Source organism: Panicum virgatum, chromosome 7K (genome assembly GCF_016808335.1).
Source record: "Panicum virgatum strain AP13 chromosome 7K, P.virgatum_v5, whole genome shotgun sequence".
NCBI lineage: Eukaryota > Viridiplantae > Streptophyta > Magnoliopsida > Poales > Poaceae > Panicum > Panicum virgatum.
In genome coordinates, this window is record NC_053142.1 from 28,704,569 (window position 1) to 28,729,671 (window position 25,103).

Here is a 25,103-nt window from a genome sequence, read left to right on the forward strand (position 1 = left end):
GGTCCTTCGACATTCGCAGGTACCATCTATGCACAAACGGTTAAACCGTTTTGAGTGACTTTGTCAAAATCCAAATTTAACTTCACCATTGCGTAGCTCTCGTCGAGATGATCAAAATGCATATACAGAACGCCCAATTTGACCTTTGGATGATAGAGTTATGTGACTTCAAGAAGACGTACTTGACCTAAATCAGTCTGAACGGTTGGCTAGGGCGGTCAGACCGGTCCAAACAGCCCAGTCCGAGTTAGGTTTTGTATTTTAATATGAAATTAATTAGAATTTCAACTTTTAATGGAGCAAGACCTCCCCTCCCTATAAATGTAAAGGGTTACCGCCATTTGAGGGCATCCAATATCGATCAAAAACATATCAAGCTATTACTTGTTATTACTTTCTATTACTTTTTGTCGTTTACAAACTCTAGCTCTTCCAACCTCTGTATTTGTTGTTCTTGAAAGTGATCGGTGCTCTAGCCTAAGAGGGGGAGGGGGTGAATTAGACAACTTAAAATCCTTAACCTATGGCTCCAACTAGTTTGCACAAAACTTGAACTAAATCAAACTATCTACATGTGCAACTACGGTTCTTCTAGTGTGAAATCCTCATCCCAAAAGAGTTTTGCAACCTATAGCCAATCCTAGTAAGATACTACACTAAGAATATAAAGGCACACAAAATGCAATAAGTGATGCGGAAACGTAAAAAGGGGATGAGAGGAAACAAACTCTCGATATGAAGATTTATCCCGTGGTTCGATTAGCCACAAAGGCACACTTACATTCATGTTGTTGAAGCACTCACGAAGAGTAGTGTTTCCCAGCAATTAAATCTCTTCCGTGAACACAATCACGATCGTCTTGACCCCATTTTCCACTAAGGAGCTTGCCCACAAAAGAAGGGGGTCTCCACGTCCCCCGCACAAGGTTGTCGACATCACTTCACAACAAGCCAGAGGGTCGTTGACTTGCCGGCGAGCTAGTAATACTCCAAGGGGCCGGCGCACTGAGATACACTTGTTGGTCCACTCTAGAATCATGCGCAAGGCAACAATACCTTGCTCTCTCACTCACTTAAGAGCTAACCTAGTACTAACACTCTCAAAGATATGCTAAGTACTAAAGATTTGATCACTAAGCTCTTGGATGACTGGAAGGTGTTCTTGGATGTGGGTATGACTTCTAGCAACTCCAGCAAGCTTCAAATTGCTGGGGGTACCCATCTATATAGCCCTCCAACTCAGAGTAGCCGTTACTAGCCGTTCAAATGGCGAAGGCATCTATTAAACCGATGGTATAGCATCAGTTAAGCCGGTCACTCTGGACAAACTAGTAGCTGTTGTCTACTCTAACAAAGCTGCAGCACCACTTGTGGCCATCGGTTAAACCGATGCTTGGGTGTTGGTTAAATCGGTGGTACTTGATCGTCATGTAACCGTTGCACTTGATCTTTTTTAGCTGATGTCATTGCATTGACGCATTGCTCCGGTGACCATCGGTACAACCGGTGCTGAAGACTCGGCTCCTGCACACTTGACATCGTCTCTGGGCAATAGTACGGTGATTGCACCGATGCTTGTCTTTGAGCCGTCGGTTAAACCGGTGCCTAAGAGCTATCTTGACTTGTTCCCATTTTGGCGCCACAAATTTCACCGTTGCTAGGGCGTCGGTGTAACTGTTGACCATTGGACGAACCGATGGGGGGCGTCAGTTTAACTGGTGCAGCTGATTTATGTAGAACTCGTTCAATTCAACATTTTTTAAGTTCTTTCTTCGTATTTTGATTTGCTAGGGCTTTTTACTTCATCTCTGAGATCTAGAAACGTTCACTCAACAAAACTATTAGTTCCATTGATTGCATTGTCAATTAATCACCAAAATCACTCGAAATGGCCTAAATGGGGCAATGTTCGTTACAGTTCTTCTCTCATCTCAACGATGTTTGAACACGTTCAAGGTGGCCTGCCGACCCTAGAACAAATCTGCGTGCGCTTACCCTGACGGGATTCCTCCTGGCAAGCATTCGTCGGATCTTCATTGGCCCTCCAACGAAGGCCGGTTTGACCATCTATCCTAACCGGTCAGACCAGGTCTGAACAACGGCGCTAGTGCAATTGTGTGTTGGATCTAAATTTGCACCAACACCGCCTTCAGAGTTTTGTCGTCTAAGCTTGGGTCGAGCTAGCACTTTTACTCACGTCCCTGAGCTTCCCTGATCAGTTACTCGGAACAACAAAGATGAGGAAACGGGGAAGAAAACCCCATTCCTCCCGAAAATATATTGCCACTTACACAATGCAGTTGCCCCACCAATACGACACACCTCTTCTTATTATTAAAATTTGAGATCCAATTTTCTAGCATATAGAAAATCGATCTTGGCGGGATTAACCCTATAGCAAAATAGACTATTTTCAAAATCTCCTTTGCACGGTGACAATCAAAGAGGAGATGTGTAATCGACTCATTACAATTATCGAAGCAACACTTCAAACTTTTCTTCCAATTCTTCCTCACTGGATTATTATTTGTTTGGATAACTTCTCTTTAGACATACCAAAAGAAGATCTTTATCTCGAGAGAGATTTTTAATTTCTAAATCAGTTTGTGGTGAAATGGAGCATGTTAATTTATCTTGTGGAGGTACATAGATCCCGTGTTTATAAATATTCCATCTGAAATGATCTCTTCCTTCAACTAAATTGATGTTGGTTGTCTTAGCTACCAGGTCAAGCCATTCTTGGAGTTTACATCCACCAATGCCCTCTAAACAAAATGTTTAGTGGTTCTGAACTTAACACATTCACTACTAATGGATGTGGTTGGCGATATGTTGTAAATTGATGAATAGTGATATTTGAATGGATTTTGGCCCACCCAGTGTCCACCCAAAATCTTCTTTTTTTTCCATCTTTAATCTCAAAGGATCCACAGGCCAAGATCTTTTTTAAATCTTCATTAACCCTCTCAAAAAATGAGAGTCATTCGGTTTAGGTTGGACTTGTGGGAGATTTTGAGCTCAAATATTTGTTTCTGACTAAAGACCTCCACATGCCTTTGCTGTTAATTATCCATTTGTTTGAAAGGTATTTATTCTGTACCTTGAGGTTAATGACTCCATAGCTCCCTTGATCTTTAGGGCCGCAGAGAATATCCCATTTAACTAATAAGCGGTATTTTCTTTCTTATCTGGACTACCTTGCCAAAGATGATGAGATATCTAGCAGTGAAGAACATACATACAGTATATACTATACACCCTGGAGTTTAGCCCCGTGGAGGGATTGTGCCTCCGCGTACCGACGCGTGGCGAGAGACGCCCGACGCGGTTCCTCGATTCGTTGCCGTTCCCTGCCGCGGGCCCTCACCAGGGTCGGTTGCCGCCGCGGCCTTCCAGCAACCGCTTCACGGGGGCGTCTGCGCCGGCCCGCCGCGGAGCGTCGCTATCGTGTGGGGGCATTCGTCGTCCGCTGCAGTGGTCTTCCAAAAATGGTTCCACGGAATGTCCGCGCCGAGACTCCCGCACCGCCTCCCCCTTCCTGTGGGTCCGACAGGGTTCCGCTTACCATGGCGTCGTGGGCCGCCGCCGCTTCTCCATCCGCCCCTTTTCGTTTTCGCCGTCGTCTTGTGGAGGCGGTTTAGGGTTTCCCGAGGGGCGGGGTGGGGGGGGGGCGGCAGCTCGCGGGCGCCGACGCCGGCGGTGCGCCGGCCGGCCGCCGCCGCAGGCGCATCCCTACTCCGGCCGCTCCGATTCTCGCCGCGATTCCTCCTCTTCACTCCGGCCTTGCGGTACGTTCCAGATCTCGGTGATTAATGCCTTGTTCGGCTGGCTAGCTAAGCCAGCCGCGGCTGGAGGTGTGGTGGTAGGAGCAAGTTGCAGTGACATGTATTGGAGGTATTTTCTCTCAATGAACTCGTGGACCCACGGAGACGACACCCCACATGTCAGTGAACTTCACAGACCACTCTCCTAGTTCCATTCCTTACCCAGGCCACCGCACCCACGCGCCCAGCCAGCGCTGGCGCCGCTCCAGCCAGCCAGCCGAACAGGCTTTAAATCATTTGCAGGGTGCGGCCGTTGTCAGATTTGATGCTGACCCTGTCATCCCTGTTCCGTGCCGCGCCTCCGTGCCTTCTTCTCGGCGCCCGCTCTGTCCCCGGCGGTCCGTGAAGCGGGGGATTTCGGCGTGGTGGTTCCCTTGTTTGGAGCATCGCACGAAGCTTGCCTCTACTCTTCGCGTCGGGTTAGTCCTGCTCATTTGCCTACCCTGTTTCTTCGGCTGTTCCTGCCATTATTGTTGGCTCTGCCATTGTTATCCGTTTGAGTTTACTGGCTGCTTCGATCTGCCTCGATCTGTGTCTGATGCTGCCCGTGCGATGCGTAGGTGCCTTGCCGGTGGGAAGCGTTGCTGTCGGATAACTTCTACTACAGCTCGATGGGTACGTTCATCCTGTTGCACTGAGCCTTCCTGCCTTACGGCTGTTCATCTATGCATAGCTTCTTCCTCAGTTCCCGTTGATTGTGCTTGTGTGCGATCAAAGTGTGTTTCCAGTTATAGTCCTGTTTATGTTCCATGCTACTCTGAGTGCTATTTAGGCCGTGTTTGGTAAACGGTCACATCAAATTTACACAAAAAGACGAACGTCTGCATGGAGTACTAAATGTAGTCTATTTGCAAAAAAAATTTAGGGATGAGTATAAGTTTCCGAGACGAATCAAAGACGAACGTCCGCATGGAGTACTAAATGTAGTCTATTTGCAAAAAAAATTTAGGGATGAGTATAAGTTTCCGAGACGAATCTAATGACGGTAATTAGGGGTTGATTTGCTACAGTAATTTCATGGAATTTAACCAAACACGGCCTTAGTTTCCTAGCTTACGGATTGCAGATCTCTGGCGCATTATATTTCCCGTCCTGTTTTGTGCTTGCCCTTACGTATTCCTAGCTCTGTTCCCAGCCCATAAATTTAGATGGGTGTCCCTGGTCCTTCTCGGTGACGTGCCAGGGAGGGTGTGCCTTCCAGTGAAAGAAATGTGCGTCCTAGGTGCCCTCTATCTTAAAGTTGCAGAGACAAGAACAGCCTGACCATCTACCGATGGACTCTTTTGCAGAGACAGTACCAACACGGTATAACCCTTTCTTTTGGCATAGCATTTCCTTTTGGAGGTTACCGCTGTAGGATAACAACACCACTATTTTTTGGGGCTGCCCCACCAAGAGGCGCCACTCACAACAGTGACCCAGACTGGGTTTCAGAGGTCACATTTGCATCAGCTTGGCAGACAAAGTGATGGAAACCAATATTGGAAGCATGGCATGTTGCTGCAGCAAAAAACCTAAAGCACCTTCTGAGATGGAAATGATAGTGGACAGCAACATACCGAGCTATCCTTGCTGGTTTCGATTTTGTGTGTCTTTAGTTGGCAAGAAATGTTATTGCAACTGCAATTGATGTTCTAAGGAATCTGTGCTGCTATGCAACGCAGTGATATATGCCTAGGAATATCTTAGTGAACCTGTACTGAAGCAAGTAAGCTGTGTGTTGCCTATAATCATTCAGGCTCAAACTCTGTTCTATAATCTCTGCTTTATAAAGATCAGAAGGTTATTTCTTGCCTGTGACTTACTACATGACATGCTCATGTTTAGACAGCAGCTCCAAACATAAAAAGAATGCTCCCGTACATTGAGATTCAACAAACATCCACAACAAAGATTAGTGCAGCCAAACACATGCCTGCACATACATAGTATATTACATAACAAGACCTCACACATAGCGTTCCCCATCACCTAAACTATACTACAAAGCTACAAACATCCAAAATATTCTTGCACGTTCTGTTTCACCAAAACAGCAGCTGCACTGGGCCACGGGCTCAGCTCTCATCCATAGCCTCACTGGACAGCTCCTGAACCGCGGCGGTCGCAGCCCAGACAGCAGCTCCATCAGCAAGCAAACTGATTGAATATCTCGGACAGCCATCAACAGCGTCAAGAGTGATGCCTTCCAACGTCTTCTGAAGAATTTCCAAATGGCCGAGTGACTGAACCCATCCGGAACTAAGGAACTGATTTTTGTGGCGTAGATGTTCATTCTCCTTCTGCAGCCGTTGTGCCTCAATGAAATTGTAGTCAACAACAACACCACCAAAATCACGTTTTGCTGCAGAGATCATTGCGCTCGCTGCGGCCTCTTCTGCTTCCTCCTTCGTTGACGATGCGCGACCTGTTGCCTCAAGAAGAGTGAGATTATCGATCTCATCTAGTATAAACCAACCAGCAAAGACTGACGCGTACGTCAAGCTCAGGCAGGGTCAAAGAGACAACAGACAAGCGGCGGAGGACCAGCAGCTGCCAGTGCCAACGAAGAAGCGAACTGCGGTAACCGAAAATAAAACTACGAGTCTCGCGGGTAATAATAATCAATTGCGCTACGCCGTGACCATTTGGAAATATGGAGTAAAATTGTTAGTATTTTAATGGGTATGTATGCGTATAGAGCAGGAAGAGAATTACACCGGAGGGTGTGGAAATAGATTGATTGTTGCTTATGGGCCCCGCGTCGGGCTTCCTCTCCTCAGGATACGAATGAGATGATTGTTCCGTATCGGTCGAATCCATGCCCTGCGTCGGACTTCCTCTCTCCAGGGCGCTCTTAGCCCTCCTTTTTCATGGTGTATAGAAATAAGAGTAAGTAAAAGTATTTCACTTGTATGTGTGGTTTTTGTACGATTTGTATTACCAAACAGGCTCAACGATAGCAACTTTTCTTCCTCCCTCGTCCCTACACAACTTTCTCTCTCCGATCCCCTCACACAGATCTCTATCCGTTTGGTTCTTCCTGGAGAGCTTCTTTCTTACGGCTTCAACCATTACCGGCAGATCTCCTATTAATACAGGTTGGAGCCACCATCTGGAATTAAAAGGCAGGTTCTTTTTCTATTCCAGGTGGTGTCCCAATCTAAAACTAGTAGGGCAGCTTTGGTTCTAGTGAAAACCACGCAACGGGAATAAAATAATTTCTTGGCTTGTTGATTTTTTTCAAAGTCTCTTTCTATGTCCTCGAGGAAGCACTCAGCCACTCACCATGCCTTATCCTCTCTTGCCTCTCCCGTCAACTCCTCTCTCTCTCTGGCCGGGAGCAGGAGTAGCGCTTGGGGAACGGCGCGGGCAGAAGGAAGCAGGGGCCGCCGTCGCGGGCAGAGTGGGCCGGACGCCACCGCCGGCCGCCGTGCGTCCAGGCTAGGACGCGTGGGACGAAGTGGCGGCGTGGCCGGGCCCCGACGGGCGGCGGCACTGCCAGGCCGAGGCAGGAGCTGGAGCGGTTCGGCCAGGCCCGGCGGGTTGCGGCGTGGTTAGGCCCGAGGAGGGATGGGCGGCTTGGGCAGGCCCCGGCTCCAGCAGCACGGCAAGCCCCATGTCCTGGCGCACGCGGCCTTGGCCAGGACCCAGAGTGAGGCCGGTGCACGGAGGCTCGACCAGCGAGCGGGCGGCCTGGGGCTCGACCGGCGTGCGGTGGCTCGACCGCTAGCACAAACGCGTTATTGGTGGTGGAGATCGTATCGTGGGGAGCACACATGGAGGCAGAAATGGCGGCGGCGCCTCTCCTCTACCCCAACGGCGGCGGCGGCCCTTCCCTACCCCGACTCCGGCGCAGCGCGGGGCGAGGAGCAAGGGCCCAGCGAAGCTCGGCGTCGGGGAGCTCGGAGGCGAAGGCGGCAGACCCTCTCCGACGCGGATCCGCTCCTCCCTCGGGCGGACATGGCGCCGGCAGCCTCCACGCGCCCAGCCTCCTCCCTTCCCTCCTCCGTAACCTGCGGCGGCGGCGGCGGCGCGGCTCGGAGCGACGGCTGCTCTCGCCCCTCTCCCCCCACAGCGGCGGCGCCCCGATCCGGCGAGGAGGACCCTAGATCCGGCGAGGAGGGCCCTGGATCCGGCGAAGCACCGGCGGCGGAGCGGGACGCGGCGGCGACGACCGATGGGTTTGGCGGGCCCGTGATGTGCTCGCCAGCCGCCACCGCCTCCTCGCAGCCCCCTCCTCCTCGAGCTCCCCTCCACCGCTCTCACCAACCCGCTACCGCCGCCTCCTCGCCACGCCTTGTGCGGTGGCCTCCAGCACAGGCGACGACCTGCGGCAGCTGGCGACGACGATTCTTGGACCTGCGTCGGGCGCCTCTCTCCGCGCACTTTTTTCTTCTTTTTTTTGGGCATCGCGGGACACGCGTGGGCTCACGGAAAGGCAGACGCTCGGAGGGCGTTGTTTCTAGAGTGTATACAGTAAGTATACCTCATTCAGCGTAGCGATCTCACCGTAGTGCGCATGCTGATCAGAGGAGTCGTTCGCATGTCCACCTGGTCGCCCGTGTTGCGCCGCCGCCCGCCTCCGGCCGCAATCTGCAGGCACCCCATGTGCCACCGCCGAGCTATTCTGCCATAGCCGCAAGCAAAGCTGCCTGCCGATACGGCGCGGCGTATGTGGACGCGAGCTCACATGCGCTGCGTGAGTCCCACAGCCATATCCACGGATCCACGGCCGTTGTCGTGCTCGTGTCGCCACCGGACGGCCCCGCCCCCCCTGGACCATGGGCGCACGGGCACGAGCGCCCCCCCCCCCCCCCCCCCCCCCTCTCTCGCTCTCGCTCTCGCGCCCATGCCGCCCGCCGAGCAGCACCTGCGCTGTCCCCGTCGCCAGCGACTCACCACGTTCACGCAGACGCTTACTTTTTCGTCGCTCTTCAGTGTGGATAAATAAATAGCCGCAGCGCCTCCAATCTTCTTCACGCTACCTGCAGAAGCTACCAGTCGGCGAGCCAGTTAGTGCCATGGCGAGACCACGAGCAGCGGCGGAGCTCCTCCGGCTCCTCTTCCTCCTCGCCCTCGCCGCCGCCGCCGCCGCCGCCGCGGCGGCGGCCACAGCGGGCGCGCCGGCGGCGGCGGCGGGGTGCCGGCGCGGGGAGCTGGTGGTGCGGCAGCGCGCGACGGGGCGGACGGTGGAGGGGAAGCCCGAGTACGCGGTGGAGGTGCGGAACGCGTGCCGGTGCGCGCAGTCGCGGGTGGTGGTGCGCTGCTACGGGCTGAGCAGCGTGGAGGCCGTGGACCCGCGGGCCATCCGCGCCGTCGACGGCGAGCGCTGCCTGCTCCGCGGCGGCCGCGCGCTGGCGCCCCGCGGCGGCGCCGTGCGCTTCACCTACGCGTGGATGACGCCGCAGGACTTCCCGCTCGTCAGCTCCACGCCGCACTGCTAGTAGTAGTGCTAGCCTGCTACGGAGTAGCTAGCTGCGTACCCATCTCATCCTCATCTGGATGCATGGGCTCCTCCGATGATCCCATTGTTTCCCTACTGATTCAGCAAGCAAGATTAGCTGATGATAGATCGATGGATCGATCGATCGAGTTGCAAGTGTAATTAATTAAACGAGCTTGATTAGTTGGATAGGTTCATTTGTGGCAAGCTTTGTTTAGGCTTGGAGAGTGATTTGGTTTTATTTGTGGCTCGGTTCGTACTGATGCCTGTTAACCTTGCGTTATAAGTGTGCTTTTTTTTGTGCTATCCCTGGATCATAATTTTGTGACTCTCGAGAGGAGAAGAAAATGACTTGAGAGGTGGATTGGATTCAAGTGAATTGAATAGATTAGTGAATACTAACACGTACTACGCGTTGTCACGGGAGCAGAACAGCAGATGGGCAATCCCGACGCATGTAGGGGAGGCAGGCGACGAGCACGCCGCGACACGCGCCACCTTTCATCATGTGGCCTGTTCTGTCCGCCACCGCTCACCACCATGTCCCCGTCCCTACACGCTCGCTCTCCAGCTTTTGTCAACTCCATTATTTCCCTCTCTCTCTCTCTCTCTCTCTCTCTCTCTCTCTCTCTCTCTCTCTCTCTCGCGGGCACGCCGCGACACGCGCCACCTTTCATCATGTGGCCTGTTCTGTCCGCCACCGCTCACCACCGTGTCCCCGTCCCTACACGCTCGCTCTCCAGCTTTTGTCAACTCCATTATTTCCCTCTCTCTCTCTCTCTAGAGAGAGAGAGAGAGAGCTTTGCCGCCACCTGGTAGTTGTAGTTCCAAAGGATTTGGACTGAGAAATTGGAGTTCGACAGGCTCATCTTGAACTTATTTAATTTGTGAACCAGATCATGTTTTCAAGATCAAGACACACTTAGAAAGAAAATCAATACAACTTATGTCATCATGCATAACACGATCATTGATAATTTTCCCCATCCCTCTCCCCTATCTTGTAAATCTTGTTTCTCTCCGCACTTGTAAGTATCCCGTCCCACCTGTACATTTACATTTAGCAATAGAAAAATATCAAAATGAAGTGTTGTGGTGGATAGATCTGATCATGGACCGCCTGACCAGACCTGCTCAAATAAAATCTAACCCAACCCGATTAATACATAGACCGGGACCGGGTTGAAATTTACGATCCGACATAAAAATTAGACCGCGCACAGGCCGATTTTTTGACCTGGAACCCAAGAAAAAAAACCCAGCCCAACCTGACTCCATCTGAAAACTATTCATAAAAATTCAGGTTTTACTAGGATTGGGCTCTGGCCAAAAAAAAAAATCAAAGCGGTGCTCAGATTGGGTCAAGTTCGAACCGAAGAAAAAGATAACATTTTTTTACCTAGCCCAAAAAATTCCTCTAGAATGTCACATTTAGCTCATTACTTGTAGAGAACTAGTTCATGGAGCTCTTACAGTGCGCTTGGCAATTAATAGGAAACAACATGGGAATTACGAGTGGGAGTAGAAAGAGGAAGTTATATAGACTTTTAGTCCAAATCCCATATTTGCCTTGTGATAATAATTAAGATGAGAAATTTAAGAAAGAACTCTTATTTTCTGTTTGGTTAAAGCATCTCCAACAGAATATCAATTCTCATCACAAGCCTATTCTCATTAATGGGAAACAACATGGGAATTATGAACGGGTTAATTTGGAATGAGAAATTGTATCATAAGTCAAGATAGAACTATTGTGATGCATCGATCTTTCACTTAAAACACAATTCTCATCACATTACAAGTATTCGATGGGAGTTGGCTATCCAAACTCCAATTCGCCATCCATTAAAACTTCCCGTCCCACCAAACAAATAAGAGATTTTTAAGCTTTTACCTCTAAACTTCCATTAGAGATATTTTCACATTATATAGTATACATTAACTTTGACGACGATGGCACACGAGACCATGCATGACCAGCCGCACTGGTCATCGTCACAAACAAACAATTGACGGGTAGGTGGGAAGTGCCAACGCAGCATGCACCTCATCGAATCCCTTGTCTCTGTGCCCCTAAAAGTCGTTGCTCGCAGCGCTGGCCATGGTCGCGGCTGCATATTATAGCACGGGCAATGAACATTCCTGGAATGCTTCAGATATATTGTCCGTATGCGTTTGGCCGTTGGAGGCAGTGTCGCGTTGCCGTTGGGTACCCGTGCCCGTTCCCCAAATCCATATCCGGTGAAATGGGTAGGGTGTGGATGCAAAATAGTTTACCCGTTCGTATGAGGGTAGGGGATGGATATTACCCGTAGAAGAAAGGGTACGGAGAGGGTATCCCCGTCGCTGCCCGCAGCTCCGTCCATTCGTCTCGTCTCGTCAGTTCGTGGGCAAGAGCTCTCGTCGTCTTTTCCGCGATCGCCAAATCTTCTCTGCGTCACTCCTCATGTTCGCACCAGTACAAGCAGACAAGATCCCACCACAGCATGATCTCGCGCAAAGCTAGGATGCCTCTGCAAACTCCATTCTGCATGCGGGAAACCCTAGGCTCGAGTGGATGGGAGGATGAGAAGAAACGATGACGGCCGAGAGCAAGCAACCAGTGACGAGCTAGTTTGATTTGGTACTGATCGGTCAGATGCAAGGCAGCGGTAGCGGATGCTCAACAGCCCACATCCCACTTGCATCTTCAATCTGGTACTTATTCGTAATAAGATGCAAAGGATTCTTCATTTTTTTTTCTTTTTCTATTTTTTTGCCAAGATCTGTTCTGCAACTGAATTGTGTCTCGTGGCGTCCGTTCTTCAAATTCCCCCTAAGCTTGTGTATATTTGGCTATTAATTGATATCAATTCTTGTTCATTTTCAACTTATTTAGCATTCTGTGTAGCGAGTCCACGAAAGTGTTTGAGGTTTTAATTTTTATCCAATTAATTATCCATTATCCAATGGGTATGGACAAATGGGTGTGGATAAATTTGGGGAGGGTATAGAATGGGTAATTGCATTTTGGGTATGGGTGTGGGTAAGTGCAGTATTCCCTATACCCTCCCCAACGGCAACGCGAAGGCAGTGCCTTGATTGGCAAGAATATAATGTACACAGTTAGTCTTGAGTTGCTTTTTCTTTAACAGAGGTGTGTAGTGGTGTTGTGGGCTTTTTAGGGTACCCACAGCCGGGTGGTGGAACGCATCCGCCTAATCCCAGAGGGGGTGTACTCGGGATTGCGCTAAGCGATTAGGCCGATCTAGCTTGGGAGCTAGAACACAAGAACACACGAGGATTTAGAGTGGTTCGGGCCGCCGGAGCGTAATAACATACGTCCACTATGTGTTGTGTAGCTCTTGTGTTTCAGGATGAGTCAAGCCTATGCTTCCCCAGACTTCTTCTGGACTTTGGCCTTTCTCTAACGGGTGTCTCCCTTTTATAGAGCAAGGGGACGCGTACAAAGGCGTTAGACCTCGACAGGTTGGTCTAACGTGGATGTATAGTATACTGCACAGGAAGCTTCAATGGAGCTACAGCGGTTGAGAATCTCGTCTTGGATACGCTTCATCGCCCTGTAGACTCTCTAACCGAGGGGAGTCTTTATTTGTCCCATCGGCGAGGCGCCCGTTGGGCAATGTAGCTTGCGGCGTAGTCTGTCGAGGCTACCGTGTATGCGTCATAATGGGCGAAGCCGAGCCGTCGTGTCCAACTGGCATAGTAGTCTGACATACGTGGCGTGGACGGTGCCAGCGACTGTACTGTGCGCCTTGGTAACATGCGACCAACAGTGCAACCTGGCAAAAGCCGCCTCGGGCTCTGCTGTGGCAGGGTGCACTTCCGTCTACTGCTTTGAATGCGGTAGGTAGGCGAGTCTTCCAGTGGAAGTTACGCGGCACTGCGCGTGTGCCCGCACCTGCGGACACGTGGCGGTTCCGGACCAGCCCCAGGCGGGGTGCCGGTTCCACTCCGCTGAGGGGTCCGGATAGTATATGGGAGTCCGGGACCCGGCGGGGGTCCGGTACTCTCTGGGAGGTCCGGGGCTCCGCGGGAGGTCCGGGGCCCCCAGCTGTTTTTGGCTGAGGGCTACCTCCTTCCTAGACACGTGGCGTCACCAGACCCTCCCCAAGCGGGGAACGGGCCCGGGGCCGTTTGCCGGGAGAGTAGGGCTCCGGACCACAGGGGTCCGACTGCTCGGCCGTCAGGGCGTAGTTAAGGATAACTACGAGACTCTTGCCTAGACACAGCAAGAGGGGGTACCCCAGTCCTGGGGTACCGACAGTGGCCCCCGGGCCCACCTCGGGAGAGGTACGAACCCGCGGGTGGGGCCACCATCATGATGTGTTTCCACGCAACTTGGTTGTGTCGGTGTGCTCATGTCGAGAGCGGGTGCTTCGGACCCCTTGGAGGCCGGATCACCTGTTGCCAGGTTCAGGTACTAGAGCGCTCTCCATAGGGCGGCGTAGGTGTAGGCTTGGGGTACGGAACCAAGCCAAGCGGCTACACGGACCTCGGACCGCCCAGGGAGCGAGAATCACATCCCCGGACCCGGCTCCTGGAGACCGTGGCGAGCGGTTTCCGCCGGAGCGGGCCACCGGAGTGGACTTGAGCCGACCGTGGCGAGCGGTCTCCGCCGGAGCGGGCCACCGGAGTGGACTTTGGAGCGACCGTGGCGAGCGGTCTCCGCCGGAGCGGGCCACCGGAGTGGACTTTGGAGCGACTGTGGCGAGCGGTCTCCGCCGGAGCGGGCCACCGGAGTGGACTTGAGTCGACCGTGGCGAGCGGTCTCCGCCGGAGCGGGCCACCGGAGTGGACTTGAGTCGTTGCTGACGATCCCATGAATTATGCCACCGGACCTTGCAGCAAGGTGTAGGAAACCAGGCCTTATACTAGAAAGGAGCCCGTGACCTCTAGGGACAGCAGTCTCGGATACTAGGGGACTCGTAATAGGGCAGTGAAGTACGTAGGCTTAGGGTACATTACCAGGCTAAGCTACGCGGAGCTTCTCTACCCCAGGATACGGGCACCACTTCTCCTGAGCAGGTCCCTAGAGGTCCGAACTGCCTTCCAGCTATAAGGGGTGTCCCCACCTGACCACAAGCCAGCAACTCAATTTGAATCGTTAGCAACAAAAGAAAAGACTCCGGACGGAAGAAAGAAAACATGCAAGCTGAACGGACGAGTGCTATCAGGTTAATGTAAAGATAGGACTGAGAAAGCAAATCTCCTTTATTGCTTGATTCGTGGTATACATCAGAGGTCGGGATTACGAGGGCGGACCTCTACCGCTCTGGACCACTTGCTAGTGTCGCCTGTTTGTGTGATGAAGCCAGAGGTCCAGTTTACAAGGGCGGACCTTTACCGCTCTGGACCACACGTAGGCACCAAATCATTACAAAGGAGAAACACACTCAATCCTATCTAGTGATAACCTACAGCCGCTGCCCCGTAAGGCGTGCACGTTGCTGGCCGTAGTGGAGCTGGCACCTTGGGGGTTCTTCTGAGTCGTTGGGGGCGAAGGCACCCTGGACGTGCTTGTTCAGCATCATCCAGCATCACCTCAGGAGCTGGCTGAGTTCTTCTCAGCAGAAGAACTGCCCCACGCTCAGATAGCGTGGGAACAAATTCTTTGGCTTTGAATGGGAGTGCCCCTGCCGTTGCCAGCTGCCGACGGAAGCCAGCCCGATGGCCGCTCATAGTGAGCTGAAGCCAGCTCGACGCCCTAGCGCAGCGGAAGGATGGGTGCTCGTTTGGACGAGCACGGAGCGTGGAGAAGGGCGGTCGTTCGCCGGCTCAGCCTTGGTGCTGCCATAGGGCCCCCGCGTCTTGCGGTGGAGGCTGACGCCTGTCTGCAGCAGCTCCAAGGGGGGCTTGGGCCAGGCGAGGGAGAAGGCGAAAGACATCCTTCCGGCTACAGGCTCCATATTGAGAGGAAACCTTGAGCCGACGCCGCGCCGCCGCAAGAGACCCCCGGCGGTTGCTTGAGAGAAAACCTTGAGCCGACACCAAGGTGTTGCAGGGTGACGGAAAGCAGGCGTCGCCCCTTTGCGGCACCGCGCCGGCTCTGAGGTGTCGCTGTGGCGACGCACAGCAGGCGCCGCTGCCGTGCGCCACCGCACCAAGGACACTGCTGCCTCGGTGTCAGGGCATGCGGCGTAGGAGACGCCATGCCTTTCTTCATCTTCTCGTCGTCGTTGCAGAGGATGAGCTCAACCTCAAAAGCAGTAGGTGACCAAGGATCCGGCCGATGCTTGCGCGATCCCCACGGACGGCGCCAAATGTTGTGGGCTTTTTAGGGTACCCACAGCCGGGTGGCGGAACGCACCCGCCTAATCCCAGAGGGGTGTACTCGGGATTGCGCTAAGCGATTAGGCCGATCTAGCTTGGGAGTAAGAACGCAAGAACACACGAGGATTTAGAGTGGTTCGGGCCGCCGGAGCGTAATACCCTACGTCCACTATGTGCTGTATAGCTCTTGTGTTTCAGGATGAGTCAAGCCTATGCTTCCCCAGACTTCTTCTGGACCTTGGCCTTTCTCTAACGAGCGTCTCCCTTTTATAGAGCAAGGGGACGCGTACAAAGGCGTTAGACCCCGACAGGTGGGTCTAACGTGAATGTATAGTATACTGCGCAGGAAGCTTTAATGGAGCTACAGCGGTTGAGAATCTCTTCTTGGATACGTTTCATCGCCCTGTAGACTCTCTAACCGAGGGGAGTCTTTATTTGTCCCATCGGCGAGGCGCCCGTTGGGCAATGTAGCTTGCGGCGTAGTCTGTCGAGGCTACCGTGTAGGCGTCATAATGGGCGAAGCCGAGCCGTCGTGTCCAACTGGCAGAGTAGTCTGACATACGCGGCGTGGACGGTGCCAGCGACTGTACTGTGCGCCTTGGTAACATGCGACCAACAGTGCAATCTGGCAAAAGCCGCCTCGGGCTCTGCTATGGCAAGGCGCACTTCCGTCTACTGCTTTGAATGCGGTAGGTAGGCGAGTCTTCCAGTGGTTATCTTTTATCTTTCCTAACCATGTGTTACACCTTAATTCATGGTCATGGCTAACAAAGACTAAACAATAACTGGTTTCGCTAAAAAAATCAATGTACAAAATAGCGGACTATAGCGGACTAGCGGTGCTATAGCGGTTTCGTGGAGCTGCCGCTGTCCGCCTGTGCTCACTACAATAGAAAAAAGCACACTATAGCAGGCTATAGCGGTGCTAATAGCATTTTTTGGACCTTGCCTCTAAATATATTTCCAGCCAGCAGCCGCCAAGAAGTTCTAAATGTTAGATAAGTCTCACGGTAGTGTGTCCCTGTATTTATCTATACTACTAGATAGGGCTAAGTACAGCCCCTCGGGTGATCTCGACCATCGATGGGATCACACGGAGGTTTTTCTAGCCTCATGTGGCTGCTTAGGTGTTAAGTATATATATATATATATAGACACACGGCTGCGGGGCAGGCGGTGCGGGCGGGCTCGGAGGCAGCCCGGCGCGGAACCGGCCGGCGGCTGCAGAGCAGGCCGGCGCGGCGCGCGGGCGCGCGCAGGTAGCGCAGCGTGCGGCGACGCGCGGCGCGGCAGCGGCTTCGCAGCACCTCGTGCGGGGCGCGGGGCTCGTGCGGGCCCAGGCGGCGGCGCGGCGCAGGGGCGCTGCAGGGCGGCGCCGGGCGCGCGCAGGCAGGCAGCAGCTCGTCCGGCGGCGCGGATCCATGGAGGAGCAGGGCAGCTCGGCTTGGGCGTGCTGAGGCAGGGCCTGCAGCGCGGCGAGTAGAGGTGCAGTGCGGGCGCCGGGCGTCAGCGGCTTCCTTTCCCGGCATCCTTCCTCGACTTCCCATGGCCGGCTCACGCAGGTCTGCCGGTGGCGCGGACGCGCAGGGCGCGGGCGGCGGCGGCGGCGGCCGGCGCGCCGCAGGCAACCGGTGCACCTCCACCGGGTGTGGCTTCTCGAGGGCCAGGCCGCTCCCATGCCTCGCACGCCTCCTCCCACGGCTCGAGCGCCTCGCGCCACAGGGTGGCGGACGAGGACGAGGCAACAGCGCGGCGGCGCAGGGCGCGACGCGCTACTGCGCGTGAGGAGGAGCAGGCGGCGGAGGCGGCGGAGCAGCGACGCGCGGCACGCCGGTAGCGTGAGCGCGAGGGGCGCGAGGCGGAGCGGGTTGCTGCGGCGGCGGCCGAGGCAGCGGCAGAGCTGCTTCGGGACGCGCGGCAGGCAGCGGAGGAGGAGGAAGCGGGGGAGGAGCGGGCGGCGGCAACGCGGAGGCGCGCGAAGCGCGCATCGCCGAGTTGCGGCGCCAGGTCGCCAACGCCGTGGCGGCCTTGCGCGCGGCGAAAGCCACTCCGGAGGCTCCCAGGGAGGACAGCGGCCCATCGACCAGGGACTCCGACCTCCGTCCTCGACTCCGACGTCGACTCCGATCCCAGCTCGGGCACCGACGTGTGGAGCAGGAGGACGCGGGACCCTTCGAGGGTCCGCCACGACTCCTCTTCCCCGGAGCGGCCCGCGGCTCCCCCGTCGTCCAGACGTTCGTCGGCACCACGCAGTGGCCGATGCTGATGAAGACCAACTACACGGAGTGGTCTTCGATCATGAAGGTGAAGCTGCAGGTGCGATAGATGTGGGACGCGGTGCGGTACGGCGACGTCGACCTTCACGAGGACCGGCGAGCGCTCGAGGCGCTGCTCGCCGCGGTCCCGGGGGAGATGGCCCCCATCCTCTCGGGGAAGAGGACTGCCAAGGACGCTTGGGACGCCATCGCGGCGGCCCGCGGCGGCAGCGACCGCGCCCGCAAGTCCACACTGCAGAAGCTTCGACAGGAGTGGGATCATCTAGCATTCAAGCCGGGCGAGGACATCGACGACTTCGCCCTCCGTCTCTCGAGCCTGATGACGCAGCTGGCGAGGTACGGTGACGACAGCATCAACGAGGAGAAAGCCGTTGAGAAGCTACTGCGCATCGTCCCCAAGAAGTACACGATCGAGGAGGTGACGGGGTGGCTCAAGGCGGTCGACAACCGCGATGAGCCTCTTTCTGGCGGGGAGGTCACCATCGGGGGGCAGCTCCATCTCACCGAGGAGGAGTGGCTCGCCCGCCAGAAGGAGCGGAAGAAGGGGGAGTCTTCTTCCTCGACCGGCGACCGCAAGCGCAAGCCGCGCAAGTCGTCCAAGACGCGAGGAGGCGCCGAGGGCGGAGCATGCGGAGGCACCAAGGACGCCGACGCCGACGCCGACGAGGAGGACGACACACAGGACAACAAGTGCTTCAACTGTGGCAGGACTGGCCACCGGGCTAGGAAGTGCCCCTAGCCGAGGTGCGGCCAGGCCCACATCGCGCAGGCTGAGGAGGAGGCGGCGGCTCTGTTCTAGCCACCGAGCCGGCCTACTCTAGCATCCGAGTCGCCATCTACGCCGCCGAGCTCTTCACCAGCTTCGGCGGGTTCTCCACCAACGCCTACAACGACCACCGCGTAACTCGGACCACTATGTGAGACTTAGGGGGAGATTGTTAGATAAGTCTCACGATAGTGCGTCCATGTATTTATCTATACTACTAGATAGGGCTAGGTATAGCCCCCCGGGTTGATCTCGACCATCGATGGGATCACACGGAGGTTTTTCTAGCCTCATGTGGCTGCTTAGGTGTTAAGAGTCTGTATTAGTAGCATATTCCATAGAATATGCTGTTTTGAGGGTCTATATATGTAAAATTGCCCTTTGGGCTTAATGGGTTGAGAGAAATCAGATTATTGGGCCAACACTAAATATATCTCCAACCAGCAGCTGATGAAATAAACCTAACTAAGAACTAACTAGTAAAAATAAATATATCTCCGCTAATAGCGTTTTTTGGACATATATCTGAACAGCCATTTCATGATCAGAGCAATGCCAAGAAGTTCTAAGTATATGTCCAACCAGCAGCTGATGAAATAAACCTAATTAAGAACTAACTAGTAAAAATAAAATCTCCTTTTTCTTCTTGAAATTGTCTGCAAGTTCAATTTGCTACAAGAAAATAAGATCAGTTTGAAAATCTTTGGACCAACAGCATGTCAAAATTTCAATCCTCAAATTTATTAAGATTAGAAAAAGAAAAATGAAATTTAGTAAATTTATTCTGCCTTTTTTTTGTTTTTGACAAACAAATTTTGCAATGCAATAATGCAGATTCCACTATGTTGCAATATTTGCGACAATGCCCAGAGCTATATTCACCTTGCTTCTGGATGGGCGCTTTTGCATTGATGCAACTGGTATTCATCATAAGTATATCCAGTCAATTCCTGTTCAATAAAAAAAGATGGTGCATACAGAGATTGAAGAGTGCAGCTCCTGAAAGAAATGAGCATTCATATCAGGACCAAAAGAATACAGTCATAAAGCTGGGTGTATCATATCAAGCATGCAAATTATGCTGCCTGCTTATGTTAGCAGTTCATATTCTGCGTGTATTCTTATTCCAGTTCAATGGAAGACTATGTAATTGCGTGTATCCATCTTGTGTGCTAAGTGAAGGCTTTCAGGTTCTATCCTGCATGATATTGTCGATAGCAGTATTCAGTTTTCAGGAAACAAAATGTACAAAACTACCATTGATAATTCGATCATGGTGGATATTTTACTTTCTACAATCAATTACCATGGTGGTATTGGATCTCAGGTCAATTTTATCAGATCATGAACACATAGGATATGAAGAATGGACCAATCTATTCAATCTTGGTGTTTGCGCTTGTCTGTTTGCAGCATCAGCCAGAGGAACAACAGGGATCAGGATCACCTTCATAGATAGCAGCAGCATAACAGAGCCACTTCTGAATTCATCTATAGGACAGCAAACAGAAGCTGAAAGACCGTGTCCGTATGGAAGGGCAGGTATTGTACAACTTATCACATTCACCTGGATGAATCCTATCATTGCTACTGGATACAGGAAACCTCTAGATAAGAATGATGTGCCAGATCTTGATGGGAAAGATTCTGCCGAGTTCCTCTCTGATTCATTTAAAAAGATCATAGATGATGTTGAACACAGGCATGGTTTAAGTACTTCATCAATCTATACAGCAATGTTCCTATTTGTTAGACGGAAAGCAATGATCAATGCAGGGCTTGCTGTGTTAAGTGCCAGTGCATCCTATGTTGGACCGTCACTGATTAACGACTTGAAGTTCCTTGCAGGAGACAGGCAATATGGAGTATGGACACAAAAGAGGTTACCTTCTAGCTTTAGCTCTTCTAAGTGCTAAAGTTGTGGAAACAATAGCACAGAGTCAGTGGTGGTTTGGAGCTCAACAGCTCGGGATGCGGCTTCGAGCTGCATTGATATCCCACGTCTATCAAAAGGGACTCCAGTTATCCTTATGTTCGAGGCAGAAGCACAACAGCGGAGAGATCATAAACTACATGGATGTAGACATACAACGGATATCTGATTTTTTATGGTACACAAACTACATATGGATGCTACCCATTCAACTCTTTCTAGCTGTCTATGTTCTCTATCAAAATGTAGGGGCTGGGGCCTGGGCTGGTTTAGCAGCGACACTGGCAGTAATGGCCTGCAACATTCCACTAACCAGAATGCAGAAAAAGTTGCAAGCCAAGATCATGACTGCTAAAAATGAGAGAATGAAGGCAACAACAGAAGTTCTCAGAAGCATAAAAATACTAAAACTTCAAGCATGGGATATGCAGTACCTTCAAAAGATAGAGGCTTTACGAAGTGAGGAGTACAAGTGGCTATGGAGATCTGTGAGGTTGTCAGCTCTGACAACACTTGTGTTTTGGGGGGCACCTGCATTCATATCCTCCGTAACAGAAGTTCTCAGAAGCATAAAAATACTAATTATGTCCAAAGACCAAAGGTAAAGATGCCAAGTAACTGATCATGCATGTGGATACAAGCACAGGTGATGCAGGGTGGAAAGATTGTGCAGAAAGGGAAATTTGATGAACTCCTTGAAAGGAATATAGGATTCGACGTTATAGTCGGAGCCCATAGCCAGGCTCTAGAATCTGTCGTAAGTGCTGAGAGCTCCAGCAGAATATCCTCTGATAACCAGAAATCAGCATATAGAGAAGATGAACTCGATGCAGAAAATGGAGCAGATGATCAGCTTCAAGGCATAACAGAACAAGAGCCAGCACGCGATGTCTCACACGAAACCAATGAGAAGGGGAGGTTAACACAAGATGAGGAGAGAGAAAAGGGAGGCATTGGCAAGAAAGTTTACTGGGTGTACCTGAGGACAGTTCATGGTGGTGCTTTAGTTCCAATAACAATTGCTGCACAGTTATTATTCCAAATATTTCAGGTAGCAAGCAACTATTGGATGGCATGGGCATCCCCTCCATCATCTGCAACCAACCCCACAGTCGGATTAGGCCTCCTTTTCTCCGTGTATATAGCACTATCAATGGAAGTGCATTATGTATCTTCGCCCGCTCCATGCTCACATCACTAATCAGTCTGCTAACATCAGAAAAACTGTTCAAGAACATGACCCGGTGCATCCTGCGTGCCCCAATGTCCTTCTTTGACTCCACACCTACTGGGAGAATTTTGAACAGGGTTAGTTTTATGAAAAATTCATACTGCATCACATGCCTACACAATACTAAACTACTAAACTAATGTGGGCTTTTCATGTAACAGGCCTCCAACGATCAAAGCGTTCTAGATCTGGGCATAGCAAGCAAGTTTAGTTGGTCCATGCTTTCAGTCATACAAATCCTGGGGACCATTGGTGTTATGTCACAGGTTGCATGGCCAGTTTTTGCCATCTTCATTCCAGTGATGGTGGTCTGTGTCATTTATCAAGTATGAACTCTTAAACAAGAATTTCAGATCTTGCTTACAATTTAGTTTTATCTTTACAATTATGCATACATTTACTATTGCAATAAAAAAAATTAGAGGAAGCTTAAATAGCAGTTTTATGAATCCATATACTTTGTACAATATGCAGCGCTACCAAATACCGGCAGCAAGAGAGCTGGCTCGTTTGTACAAAATCCAAAGGTCTCCAATCCTACACTATTTTGCGGAGTCACTTTCCGGAGCGCCGAGTATTAGAGCATATGGACAAAAAGATCGTTTCAGAAAAGCAAACCTTAGTCTTTTGGACAATCACTCCAGACCATGGTTCCATAACTTCGGTTCCATGGAGTGGCTCTCTCTCAGGCTAACCATGCTATCCACTCTTGTCTTTGCGGTTTGTTTGATTCTGCTAGTCAGCCTTCCTCATGGTTTATTGAACCCAAGTAAGATGTATATCCATAACTCTTGGTGATTACAGAATACTCAATATGTCCTATGTTTAGTGATTTTCAAACTAATATAATTATAAATGCAGGCATTGCTGGACTTGCAGTGACTTATGCATTGAACCTCAACAGTCAGTTGACGTCTATGATTTGGAACATTAGCAGAATAGAGAACAAAATGATATCAGTAGAAAGAATACTGCAGTACTCGAGGATACCTAGTGAGGCTCCTCTAGTAGTTGACTACTGCCGCCCACCAAATAGCTGGCTGCAAGATGGAGCTATCAATATAAGATGCTTGGAGGTATGTGAAAAAGAATCATGAGTTATGGCCTAACATGGTTGCAACCATAATGTTACTTCACCAATCAAATCTAGAATATATTGAGTTAGCCAAAGCAATTTAACTTATGCATTAAGGTTGAATAACCATGTGCACAAACCAAGCTGTCAGAAAAAATTTATCTAGTTAAAGCACTCAGTTAATAAAAATTATGCTACACTTTACCAAAGAGAAGAATAAGAATATCACAAAAAAATAATAAGAGCAAAATAAAGAGCCGGCCCATCATTGTTTCTGTTGCAAAACAATTTAATTACATTTTTATATGAGAAAAAAAAAGAATACCAAATGGTCAAGCAGGGAGAACATTAAAAATCAGGACAAAGAAGTAGAAGCCAAATACAAATAATCATGTAGCTCTTACTTCTTATTTTCTAGATAATGAAACCTGTATTATGTATTTCATCTCAATATATGCCTTTGCTCAGATGGAGATACCTAATATCACTTTTTCCTTTTACAGGTCCGATATGCAGAGCATCTCCCATCTATTTTGAGAAACATATCATGTACAATTCCAGCAAGGAAGAAGGTGGGGATTGTAGGACGTACCGGTAGTGGAAAGTCAACTTTTATCCAAGCACTTTTCCGGATCGTTGAACCACGGGAAGGCACAATCGGAATCGACAATGTTGACATCTGCAAAATAGGGCTTCATGATTTACGGGGCAGACTTAGCATCATTCCACAAGATCCAACAATGTTTGAGGGAACTGTAAGAGGGAATCTTGATCAACTAAATGAGTACTCTGATCAACGTGTGTGGGAGGTAACTTAATCAACTAAAGATACCGTCATGATAAAGATAAAGAAAACCTTATTTATCATGTGAGGGGCTACGTCATCATACATTAACATATTACCTCACAATGCATGTTCCGTATTGCCACCAAAATTTTGAAGGGGCTGAAGCCAGAATGGGGGAACGGATGCAATTGGTGTATAGTATAGGTGCATCTAATGTACATACTCCAACAACAAAAAATGTACATACTCCAGAGTTTAGGGGTAGTATTAGTAACACTAAATGATTCCTAAGAATTTTCTTGTAACTCATAAGCAACTTGATCAAAATTCATAATCTAAATGACATAAAAACGAATAGAAAAAGGGAAAGTTCCAGTAAAAAATAATTACTGGAGGGAGTGGAGAAGATTCTACTGCTTCTAACACCTGATTAGAAAATTGGTTTCCTTATTTTGATTAGGTATTGGACAAATGCCAGCTTAGCGATATAGTTCGGCAAAGCCCAAAGAAGCTGGATTCAACAGGTAATGCACTCTTTCAGGTCCGGTGGCTAAATGCAAAAAAGTTGTTCATGGGCAGGTAGTAGTTACCATAGCCTGTAGGTAAGGATATTTTCGACAAGACTATAATCAAATGGGATAACCCCTGCAGTTGTGGAGAATGGGGAAAACTGGAGTGTGGGCCAGAGGCAGCTGCCTTGGTAGGGTTCTGCTAAAGAGAAGCAACATCCTTGTACTCGACGAGGCAACTGCTTCAGTCGACTCCTCCACTGATGCAATTATCCAACAAACCATCCGCCAAGAGTTTGGGGACTGCACAGTGTTGACAGTAGCGCACAGAATTCACACGGTTGTTGACAGCGACCTCATCCTTGTCTTCAGTGAAGGTAAGGCCCAGCTTCAATGAACAAACACCAGTCCGCTGCATGTTACTGGAGGACCTAGCCGCAGTGATATGAAAATCCATACTATTTTGTGATGAGCAGGAAGGATCGTGGAATACGACACGCGGTCGACATTGCTGAAGAACGAGAACTCTGAATTCTCCAGGCTTGTCAAGGAGTACTCGATGCGGTCCCACCGCCACGCCCGTGGAGCAAACAACTGCAACGGGGGCAACGGGCATGGCATGGGACCAGGGACTGAACTTCATTATCAATCACAGTGAGCGGCATAGCACTAGCTCCTAGCTTCAGACTGATTCCGTTGCTGATGGGAGCGTGCGCTCTGTATAAGAAAAATAAACGATAAACATCTGCGGCTATTCCGAGTCAAATGTGTGCACGAGAATGGGCTACTGAGAGCAGTAAGTAAATTTTGGGCTGTAGTATGTGATCAGGGGCCTTACACGCAACGCGCCCTGTCAGGCATTCCATCGAGCAGGTGCGGTGCAGTGGGCAGCGAGCTCGAGACCGTTTTTTTTTATCAATCAAACCGTACCTGTATTAAGTTAAGGAAACAGTACAAAGGACCGTACAAATACAGTGATGTAGGATACAGATGACAGCAGTACC

General features: G+C 50.9%; 2 protein-coding genes and 1 pseudogene across 2 annotated transcripts; all 3 read left to right on the forward strand.

Annotated features, from left to right (window-relative positions):
• The first annotated feature begins 4,089 nt into the window (after nucleotides 1-4,089).
• On the forward strand, nucleotides 4,090-9,569 carry LOC120640762. Its single transcript, XM_039916680.1, has 3 exons — nucleotides 4,090-4,243; nucleotides 4,385-4,439; nucleotides 8,798-9,569. Exon 3 carries the CDS (start codon nucleotides 8,828-8,830, stop codon nucleotides 9,248-9,250), a length of 423 nt encoding a protein of 140 aa, XP_039772614.1. The 5' UTR covers nucleotides 4,090-4,243; nucleotides 4,385-4,439; nucleotides 8,798-8,827; the 3' UTR covers nucleotides 9,251-9,569.
• Nucleotides 9,570-19,372: 9,803 nt separating this feature from the next.
• On the forward strand, nucleotides 19,373-20,552 carry LOC120640763 (ABC transporter C family member 9-like). Its single transcript, XM_039916681.1, has one exon. It carries the CDS (start codon nucleotides 19,407-19,409, stop codon nucleotides 20,478-20,480), a length of 1,074 nt encoding a protein of 357 aa, XP_039772615.1. The 5' UTR covers nucleotides 19,373-19,406; the 3' UTR covers nucleotides 20,481-20,552.
• Nucleotides 20,553-20,787: 235 nt separating this feature from the next.
• LOC120640080 lies at nucleotides 20,788-24,772 on the forward strand (annotated as a pseudogene).
• The last annotated feature ends 331 nt before the right edge of the window (nucleotides 24,773-25,103 follow it).